Source organism: Panthera pardus, unplaced genomic scaffold, assembly GCF_024362965.1.
Source record: "Panthera pardus isolate Hobbes unplaced genomic scaffold, ASM2436296v1 HiC_scaffold_13, whole genome shotgun sequence".
NCBI classification, from domain to species: Eukaryota; Metazoa; Chordata; class Mammalia; order Carnivora; family Felidae; genus Panthera; species Panthera pardus.
The window spans coordinates 40689840-40700994 of record NW_026526688.1 but is presented as its reverse complement, the minus strand read 5'-3'; the positions used below and the strand labels follow the sequence as shown (position 1 = coordinate 40700994).

The window sequence follows — 11155 nt, the reverse complement described above, 5'->3', positions numbered from 1 at the left end:
TGACTTCACAAAGTCGGACTCCTTAGTTTTCCCCTTCTGGGGAGAGGATTCCAGAGAAACGTACTGGGAAAACAGACATTGTCTTGTTAAGAATCCAGGTCTTCCCACGGAAACCCCGTTACGAAACCAACCATCTCGCCCAGCTTTCTCTCTCAGATCTCCTGCGCCGGGTGGTTCCCGTCTCTCTCGCACCCAGCAAGAGCCGCGAGAGCCCCGCCCCGGCACCGCCCCCAGCGCGTGACGTCACCACGCGCGCCGCGCACCGCGCCCCCTGTCAGAGGCAGCCATTGTTCAGTAGGTCGCGCTGGCTTTGCCAGGGCTGGGTTGGTCCTGCCCCCCTCTCCAAGTCCCGGCCCCTCCTTAAAGCTGGGAGAGGGGGCCAGTCCGCGGCTTTGAGCACTCTGCGGTCCTCGGGTGCAGGCCACCATGAGCAAACGGAAGGCGCCACAGGAGACGCTCAACGGGGGAATCACAGACATGCTCACAGGTTAGCGCCGCGCCAGGCGCCGCTGGCTTTCTTCTCCTTTCTTCCTACCTCACTGCCTTCCCTTCCTTCTCTCCCGTCCCCACAGCCCTGTGGATGGGTCTGGCCCCTTGCAGCGGGTAGTCTTCCGTACGGATCTTCCTTCAGCGCCCATTGCTGGTGGCTGAATGTCGGTCCTCCAGGGGACTCCTGTGTCACTGGGCTGTCTTTGGCCTGGCCCGTGTAGAAGCGTAGGGTCACTGTCCCTTAAGAAGTTGTTACATCCCCTTCTGGAAAACTCAGTTTTCGTTTGTTTACTCGTGGTTCTTGTTGACCCGAGCCTCTTGTTGCCTTTGCAGAACTCGCAAACTTTGAGAAGAACGTGAACCAGGCAATCCACAAGTACAATGCTTACAGGTGGGACGGTGCAGCATTCTCTGGTAGCATGCATCCTGGGATGTGTGGCAGTTAACAGGGCTGAGGGGCCAGTGGATATTTGGACCATATGCAAGAGGAGAAAAAAGCAACAACTGAGGGTATTGACTCTGTGGTTGTACCTTAATACAATATTTCTGGGATAATTTGGGCAGAGCTCTGTAGGATCGTTTCTAATCGGTGTAGCTGATGTGTGTTTTCCCCATCATCAAATATGAATTGCTGAAAATGCAGTTTGATTTTAAGCCATAATGAAAGACAGTGTATGAGGTCTGTGCTATGAAATTCATGGAATCAGATCTTCATCTGGTTGGTGTTTGGCCGATCCTTGGATCCATTCTATCCTGTCCATCTCACCAGGACCCTTATCATAGCCCTTATTCCCACATCCAGTTACTTGTGCCCCTTAGCTCACAAACATGTCCTAAGTCCCTCAGCTCTTACAAGCAAAAACAAAACAGCCTTCTTAACTTCCCTCTACCCTCTAGCTAGCTCCTGTCTCTTTCCTCCACTTTACAGTTAAGCTTCTTGAATAATCTGTTTCTTGTCTGGATTTTCTCAGCCCTGGTCATTCATTATCTCACTGTGGTATAATTGTCATCCTGCCATTCCTCTGAAAATGCTGTCACCTACATCTCACCTTATTGAACTCTCACTGGCATCCACCGTTAGCTCATTGCATTCAAGTCTTAGCCTTGAATTCTGCGATGGCACTCCTGTCTGTTCTTTCACCTCCTGTATTCCAATGCTAGGAGTTCCCAGAGGTCTGTCCTTTTTTCTCATTTTCATACTTTCCCTGGCAGTCTTAACATTCTTGGCTTTGGATACTGGTTATGTCATTGACTCCAAATCTGTATCTCATTGACTTTTCTTCAGATTTTTAGGCTGCTATTACCTTTATCTCCACCCTTTCAAAATTAACCTCAGCTCTCTCCTTCCCTTCCCATTCAAAATTCAAAACTGATTATGCTTCTTACCTTATCTTTTATGACTTCCTGTTTAAAGTAATTGTTCTATCAAAAAAAAATAATTGTTCTATCATCCACACATTTGATGATCTAAAAATCAGAGATATTCAACCCTATATTTTATGTCGCACCAGGCTTCAGAGAGGAGATGTTTAGTTTTGAAGGAGCCTGTCAAGGGATAAGTGAAAGGAAGAATAGTCTAAGAAAGGAAACAATATGTGTCAAGGTATTGAGACCTGAGGAGTATGACATTTTCCAGGAAGTCAGTAGTTCAGTTTGCTTATGGAATATGGTTGGAATGAGGAAATCAGTCTGGAAAATCAGGTGATGCCTGCATGTATTTCCCTACCCAGATATACATTTCTCTTGATTGTGGCCAATATATTCTTTTGAAAATAGTTGTCTGATCCTGCCATTCTTCCAGAAGGCCTTTCAGGATTAATTCTTTTTCCCTTCAGGCTTTGCTCCATAATGCCAGTTGTCTGGTACTACTTGTCTTTACTGAAACAGTTCCCTCAACAAACTGTCCTCAACATACCTTTCCAGACTCATCATCAGTTACATGCTAATAGAGGTTGAAATCCAAATCTAAAGGTCTGTATGTATTAGAACAGAATGAAAAACCAAGGATGCAAAGACTACCTGGTATTTATGCTTTAGACTTAGATGTACTCTGGCTTTTTTATCAGCATCATTGCTAAACTATATTTAGCACTGAAATTACAGACAGGATACCATCGGTAAGCTCCCAGGGTGTGCCCAATATGTCACCAGATTATTGAGCTGGATGTGCGTGGAGATGGGCAAGAATCACAGGTCAGTGCTTTATGCAGAACTGAGATGAGAGCAATGAAAAAAAGAATATAACTAAAAGGACATGGCGGAATGCAGTTGGAATTTTAGGCCATGAATTTAAAAATAACCATCCATAAACCCCTTTGGTATCTAGTAGTCTAAATACCACCAGGTGGCACATTTTTATGAGAGTTACAAACAATTTCTGAAAACTAGCTTATCCCCAAAAGGAAAGGCTACTGGTCTGCTGAATCTCCCTAGTTTCACATATACAGTTAAAATTATGCTATCCTCAAATGTGAGGATTTTCAAAATACTTCTAAAAGATATGCAGGTGGTCTGTCATTTCATCTGAGTTTTTTAAGTTTGACACAGATGTGGAAAATTAGTTATTATGATAAAGTTTAAGCTAAATATTTGCTTGTATATGTGTTCCAGTTTAAGAAAAATTAAGACCTCCCTGGATTTGTAACTAACTGATTTCTTTTTTTTTTTCCTCTTATAGAAAAGCAGCATCTGTGATTGCAAAGTACCCACACAAAATAAAGAGTGGAGCAGAAGCTAAGAAGTTGGTAAGTTTAGTGAGCAAGCTGATTGTAGAGTTCACATATGTACAAATTTGATGGGTTCCACTGGAAAATTAAATTTGCCTCTCCAAAGCTTCCTTGATCCACATACGCAGATTTCACTGCTCCTGATTTCTTGGAATAATATTAATGCTATATCAGTCATACTGGTTCATTGTCAAAGTGTGGAGGGTGTAGATTGAAATTCTGCTTTAAATATATGTAATTATAATTTTTTTCTATACCCTGCCATATACATATGTATTCACACTGAATTTCAGCTTGAGGATTAGTCCTCAAGAATATAGAATATACACTAGGAAAGTCTACATGTTCTCTTTCTTTTTTTTTTTTTTAATGTTTATTTAATTTTTTTGAGAGCAGGAGTGGGGGAGGAGCAGAGAGAGAGAGACACACACACAGAATCTGAAGCAGGCTCCAGGCTTCGAGCTGTCAGCACAGAGCTGACGCAGGGCTCGAACCCACAAACCACGAGATCATGACCTGAGCTGATGTCGGCCGTTTAACCGACTGAGCCACCCAGGTGCCCCTGATAGGTTGTTTTCTTTCATCTAAATCTCACTAAAAGATTCTAAGTTCCTGAAAATTGAGGACCATATTTTAATTCATCTTTTGTTAAAGATGTCAAACTGACGTGGCTTTTGATTGGTCTAAGTCCTGACAGTTATCACCTTCTTTTGTTATTCTTTACCCATTTGTGTTCACAAAAGTCCTCTAGAATTTAGGTTATCAATATTTGATTTTCCTTAATTTTCTCATGAGAGCCTTCAAAATATGAGCCATAACTGTCCTGTATTTTCACCTTTCAGAGTCGTGAAATTACCATAAATCTTGTACATCTTATGATTGAGTGACAGATTATCCACATTAATCATGTGCCACATCTTCATCTTGAATTAATTACTCAATACTAATCATGTCCTGGTGTATAGGTTTTAAATCTTTTGTATCAATAGACAGTTCTCAACTTCAGTATATCCTCCCCAAATAGACTAGCCAAGGAAGTTATAAATACATTGGACTTTAATTCTGAGTTTCTTTCCTGGTGAACTGACCCAGTGTTAACCTCAGGAGCCACTTCTGCTTGCATTCTGTTCCCCTTTTATCACTATTGACTTTCCTTTTTTATGTTAATTACCTGCTCATTTATTAGATTCAAACTTTTGACAAGCTTTAATGCACTTCATCCCAAATCTGAGCTTATGGTATATCTCTAAAAAAAAAAACCCACAAAAGTATCCAAAATTCCTTTTACATGAGACTGGACTTAATATGAAAATCACATAGGGGCGCCTGGGTGGCTCAGTTGGTTAAGTGTCTGACTTCAGCTCAGGTCATGATCTCATGGTTCGTGAGTTCAAGCCCTGTGTCAGGCTCTGTGCTGACAGCTCAGAGCCTGGAGCTTGCTTCAGATTCTGTCTCTCTCTCCCTCCCCCACTCATGCGTGTGTGTGTGTGTGTGTGTGTGTGTGCTCTCAAAAAAATAAACATTAGATAGAAAATATGAATATCACATCATTATTCCTTTCCACTATTATATTAAAAATCACCAACCTACTCTTTGGCACATATGAGTGCTTCTCAGTAATTCTAGAAGTCTGATATTTCCAGAATGAGTGTTTGCCTCTTAATCCTTAATGTTAGGTATAGGAAATAGCCTAGGCTTAAATTGCTTCAGGTCAGTATGTGTCTTCTGATAAAGAAAATGAGAAACCTGAGCAGTTTCCATTTTCTAGTCTGTTCTGCTTCCTAAATCTTGTTCATTTCTCTCTGGTAATTGCTGTTTTCAGAACTTGAATATGTGTTCAGTAGTCCTGGAACACTTATTAAGCATTAAATAAATCAAGAATATGGAAGGGTATATGTAGGGCTAAGAGACAATAGGAAATAACTGGCACACATGTTGTGCACTTGAACATTTAACTTAAAAGGACCAATACCACCAAGAGTGAGCACTAATGTAAACTGTGGGCTTTGATGATGATGTTTCAATGTAGGTTCATCAGTTATAATAAAGGTAGCGTTGTGGTGGGGGATGTTGATAGTTGTGGAGGCTATGTGTGTGTGGGGGCTGAGGGTATGCGGGAACTCCGTACTTAGTGATCAATTTTGCCATGAACCTGTAACTACTGTAAAAACTTATTTAAAGGGAAAAAATAAAAGAAAAAAACATGAAAAAAGTGTTCAACTTGACCAATAATCAGAGTTGCAAATTAAAACAAGATGCTGTATGGTGTTATCAAACTATCAAATATAATGTACAGTATGGATAAAGATGTGGAAAAAGACATACAGTTACTAATGATGGAAATCTTGGTTATTTACAGCTTTTCTGAAGGATAATTTGGCAGAATGTTGGCAAAATGCCTATCTCCTTTGTCCCAACAATTTTACTTTGAGGAATTTATCCTGAGGAAACCAGTAGAGATAGATGTATGTAAGCATCATTTGTTCTGCACCTGTATGCCACGTATTCTCCTGGTGCTTCAGGTGAAGCAGTAAAAAGACATGATCTCTGCTCTCATGGGGCTTATGTTCTAGAGCCGTGCTGTCCATCACAATAACCATGAGCTGCATTTGGCTAGTGAGCTCTTGAAGTGTGGCTAATGTGACTCAGGGATTGCATTTTTTCATTTTAATCATGTAAACTTAGATCGTCTCATGTGGCCGGTGGCTACCATGTTGAACTATACAGTTCTAGAGCAGTGGTTCTCAGTGTGGTACGTAGACCAGCAGCAGCATCACTACCTGGGAACTTGTTAGAAATGCAACCTACTGGGGGAGCTGGCTGACTTAGTTGGTAGAGCTTGTCAGTGTTGTGAGTTTAAGCCCCACGTTAGATGTAGAGTTTACTTTAGAAGGAAGGAAGGAAGGAAGGAAGGAAGGAAGGAAGGAAGGAAGGAAGGAAGGAAGGAGAAAGAAGAAAGAAAGAAAGAAAGAAAGAAAGAAAGAAAGAAAGAAAGAAAGAAAGAAAGAAAGAAGAAAGAAAAGAAAAAAAGAAACAAGGGAAGGGGAGAGAAGGGAAACCTTTTAAGTCAGAAACTCTAGGGTGAGATTGGCTTTCTGTGTTTTACCGCATCCCCAAGGTGATGATAATGTATGTAAAAGCTTAAGAACCTCTGCTCTAGAGGAAATTCATGACATGGTTATATCAAAGTTTGTGAACTATCTAAATGTTTACCTGTAGGGTATTTGTTAAGTAAATTATGATACATTTGTACAGTGATATACTATGCAGCCATTAAAGATACTGATGTTGTATTTATATATTGACATGGAGATTTGTTCATGATCTGTTTTTAAGTTAAGAAAATACAAAGCAGTATGATTCTGTTTTTGTAAGAAAACTGTGTGTGTATGTGTGTGTGTGTGTATATATATATATATATGCACATATAACTCTGCTTATGTATATAAGCAGAGAAGGCTATGTAGCAGATGTTAGGTTATGAGATTACAATTTATTTTAATTTTCAGGGTGATGAAATTAGCAAGTGATTTTAATATTTTTCTTTTTGCAATTCTATTTCTCTTTTCTACAACAAAAATTAATTTAAAAAATAAGTCATTTAGAATTGTTTTATTAGGACTTCTCTTTTGTCAGTCATTTAAGGATTTTGTTGGGAGAATATATTTTCACCATGACTCAATTTTCTGTGTCTTTGGTTTTAAAACTGGTCATGTGATGATCATTTTTTTCATTTCCCATTTTTTACTTTATCTTTGAGTGATTTGGTAAGCATTATATTTATATGAGTTTTATATTTTTAATTTTCTATTAGCCTGGTGTAGGAACAAAAATTGCTGAAAAGATTGATGAATTTTTAGCGACTGGAAAATTGCGTAAGCTGGAAAAGGTAAAATTTTAACTTGTTTGCTTATTTGATTATAGTGTATGCTTTTGTTTTTGTTTTTTTTTTTTTTAGTGTTTTTTTTTATTTCAAGAGAAGGAGAGCAAGCACGAGTGGGGGAGGGAGAGAGAGGGAGAGAGAAAATCCCAAGCAGACTCCATGCTATTAGCATATTAGCACTAATATTTAGTGCTAATTAGTGCTAATTTAGTGCTATATTAGTGCTAATAGCACTCCATGCTATTAGAGTCCAATGCAGGGCTCAGTCTCACTATTTGTGAGATTATGACCTGAGCTGAAATCAAGATTTGGACACTTAATGGACTGAGCCACCAGGTGCCCCTCTAGTGTCTGTCTTTAGGGCAACTATCATGTAGCATCATTGCAGGGTGACTGATGTCATTCACCTGGTGACATGGAGAAGAAAAAGAGAGGAGTGGAGTTTATGGCTTTAAGTGTTCTATTTTTTTAATTTGAATATTGTTCCCCTAAGATGATAATTGTTCACTTATTTTATGTGTCCTTTATTTTTAAAAAATATGTTTTTGGGGGTGCCTGGGTGGCTGTCTTTGGGCATCTGACTTTGGCTCAGGTCATGATCTCGCAGTTTGTGAGTTCGAGCCCCACGTTGGGCTCTGTGCTGACAGCTCAGCCTGGAGCTTGCTTTGGATTCTTCTGTGTCTCCCTCTCTCCCTCTCACTTCTCCCCCACTCATGTTCTGTTTCTCTCTTTCTCACAAAAATGTTTTTATTTTTAATATTTACTTATTTTTGAGAGAGAGACAGAGAAACAGAGCACAAGCAGGGGAGGGGCAGAGAGAGAGGAAGACACAGAATCCAAAGCAAGCTCCAGGCTCTGAGCTGTCAGCACAAAGCCCAACGCAGGGCTCAAAATCATGACTCGTGAGATTATCACCTGAGCCGAAGTCGGACACTTAACCAACTGAGCCACCCAGGTGCCCCTTTCTATATGTCCTTTAAGAGACTGTTAGCAGCTGTATTATAATTAGCTCCTCGTATCATTCAGAAGGTAGGTTATAAACTTTGATAAAAGATTGTTATATTTTAGAATTTCTATTCTTAAGCTCTTTAAAGCATTTTTATGATTTTATTTCACCCTGGTGATAGTAACTATACCACTTATGGTCTTTTATGAATAAGCCTTTTAAAAGTATTGGATAAATGAGAGATGAAATATCTTCATTTGCTTTGTTATTCATCTATAACCACTGAGGTTATTTGCGAATACTTTTGTATGGTTTTACAAACAAATGTAAATGGCTCCTCAGGTCTCTTAGCAGACTGGTATATTTCCAATAAGATCATTTGAGTCCTCAGAGCATTCCAAAATCATTATTAGACTTTTTTTTTTTTTCTTAAAGATTCGGCAGGATGATACGAGTTCATCTATCAATTTCCTGACTCGAGTTAGTGGCATCGGGTAAGAAGTATTTTTTAAGTAGACACAGTAGTAGGGTTGGTTTTATTTTTTATGTAAGACAGAATAAGTATATTCTGTTTCCCTTCAAAACCTGTACCTTGCCATCTCTGTGTCTTTGTCCATATAGTTCACTCTTCCATATCTTATATGTCTGAGGCTGGTTCTTCAGGTGCTACCTCTCCTTTCAAAGTCCATCCAAGGCAAGTGTTACCTCCTTCATAAAACCAGTTTGATTCCCCAGTCAGATATAATCTCCTTCTTCTAACCTCCACCTACACTTGCTCTGTGTACATCTTATCACTCCCTCCAGATTATGCCTCTTTTGCCTCTCTGAGCATGATATTTATCTTAAGCATTTAAACTTTTTTTCCATAGCACCTAACATAGTACCTTATAAATTTGGGACAAGCATCCAAGCATTTTTTAGTGAAGGAATCTCTATCTTAAAATTTGAGTTAGCACCAAAGGGGGCTTCTTTGACACTTCTTGGCAACATAAAGATTAACATTAAAACATTAAGGTTGTGGGGCACTTGGCTGGCTCAGTTGGTGGAGCATGTGACTCTTCATCTCAAGGTGTGAGTTTGAGCCCCACATTGGGTGTAGAGATTACTTAAAAAATAAAATATTTATTTATTTAAATCCAAGTTAGTTAACAAAGTATAGTATTGGTTTCAGGAGTAGAACTCAGTGATTCATCACGTACATATAACACCCAGCACTCATCCCAAGTGCCCTCCTTAATGTCCATCACCCATTTAGCCCATTCCCTACCCACCTCCAGCAACCCTTAGTTTGTTCTCTGTCTTTAAGAGTTTCTTATGGTTTGCTTCCCTTTTTGTTTTTATCTTACTTTTCCTTCCCTTCCCCTATGTTAATATTGTGTTTCTTGAATTCCACGAGTGAAATCATATGGTACTTGTCTTTCTCTGCCTGACTTATTTCACTTAGCATAATACACTGTAGTTCCAGCCACATTTTTGCAAATGTCAAGATATGCCAGTCTTTAAAATCTAAGATCTTTTTGTTTGTATTTTAATTTTTGTTTAACATTTATTTTTGAGAGAGAGACAGAGCATGAGTAGGGGAGGAGCAGAGAGAGGGAGACACAGAATCCAAAGCAGGCTCCAGGCTCTGAGCTGTCAGCACAGAACCTGATGCAAGGCTCAAACTCACAAACTGGGAGATCATGACCTGAGCTGAAGTTGGATGCTTACCCAAGTGAGCCACCCAGGGCTCCCCTAAAAACTAAAATCTTAAAAAACAAACAAACAGAGGTGCCTGGGTGGCTCAATCAGTTAAGTGGCCGACTTCGGCTCAGGTCATGATCTCGCAGTCCGTAAGTTCAAGCCCCGCATCGGGCTCTGTGCTGATAGATCGGAGCCTGGAGCCTGCTACTGTTTCTGTGTCTCCCTTTCTCTCTGCCCCTCCCCTGTTCGCGCTCTGTCTCTCTCTGCCTTTCAAAAATGAATAAATGTTAAAAAAATTAAAAACAACAACAACAAAAACCACTAAGGCTATACTGCTTTGCTTAAGCCGCATCTTTATGGAATGAGGCATTCTTTTAGATATGTGAGTGTTCCTTTAAATAGCCACATTTTGATGAAAGTTATTGTAAAATATATTAAATTCTTAAACTCAGTACTGAAAATGAACATGACTCCTCAGGGACTTCGGGCCTTTCTAAAGTATTAGAAGTTGTTTTAAAGAGCATCTGTGTTATTATTATCTTCTTTTTCTAGGGAAAAACACTGAATATTGCAAGTGGGGTAACTGGCAAAGTCAGAATTAGAACCCATGTTTCCGGACTCCCAATTCAGTTCTACTTGTTATGTGCCATATTGCCTTTCTGCTATGAATATCTGTTTCTGTGTCTCTACAAATACTCTTTGTCATTAAAATTTTAGTTTAAATACCATTTCAGAGACCTTCCTTTGCTACCCAATCTAAAGTAGGACCCAGCCACTCGTCACTTTTCCGTATTTTAATTCATTTACCTGATACTTTAAAAATTTGTTTATATACCTATTTATTTTCTCTCTCTCCCCACTGGAATGTAAGTAGGTAGGTAAGACCAAGGTGCTTATTTGTCTTATTCTTGCTGTATTTTCAGCACCTAGAAGAGTATCTGGCACATAATAGGCCCTCAGTTAATCGTTTGAATGAAAGAACTGTTTTCCTATTTGTATGTCTGTCTGATGAATAAGGTATATGTGTACTATAGCACCTAGCTGCTTAGATGTCTGTTTCATATCCAGGTTCATGATTGTCTTCCTAGATTGAGACTTCAGGAATTCTTCTCTTTGGATAAAATCACACCACATTTTAACAGGTCTTGTTTAGCTCCACAGTAACTCTTCATGTTTGACAAGAGAAGACATACTTGGTTATTTGTTATTAAGGGGTCCTGAGTTTCACTTGATATTTAGATAATGCTTTTCTTTTTTTGTAGTCCATCTGCTGCAAGGAAGTTTGTAGATGAAGGGATTAAAACATTAGAAGGTGAGTATGTACAATAGGTCACCAGTCCCAGGTCACATATGCTCCTGAAGGATGGTTAATGCTCTAGCAAACTAGAACTTGAAAAACCTTTTCTCAACTAGTAAATAGGAATGGTA

General features: G+C 39.4%; 1 protein-coding gene across 2 annotated transcripts in view; it reads left to right on the top strand.

Moving 5' to 3' along the window:
- Positions 1-299: 299 nt before the first annotated feature.
- Positions 300-11155, top strand: part of POLB (DNA polymerase beta) — a 29826-nt gene continuing 18970 nt past the window's right edge. Inside the window, exons 1-6 of one of the 2 annotated variants that reach the window (XM_019440677.2) lie at positions 300-487; positions 823-880; positions 3167-3233; positions 7030-7104; positions 8480-8538; positions 10990-11039. In XM_019440677.2, the coding sequence (XP_019296222.1) occupies positions 427-487; positions 823-880; positions 3167-3233; positions 7030-7104; positions 8480-8538; positions 10990-11039 (370 nt within the window). In that variant the 5' untranslated portion in view covers positions 300-426. The remainder of the gene's footprint in view (positions 488-822; positions 881-3166; positions 3234-7029; positions 7105-8479; positions 8539-10989; positions 11040-11155) is intronic. The other variant, XM_019440678.2, reaches the window with a different exon arrangement.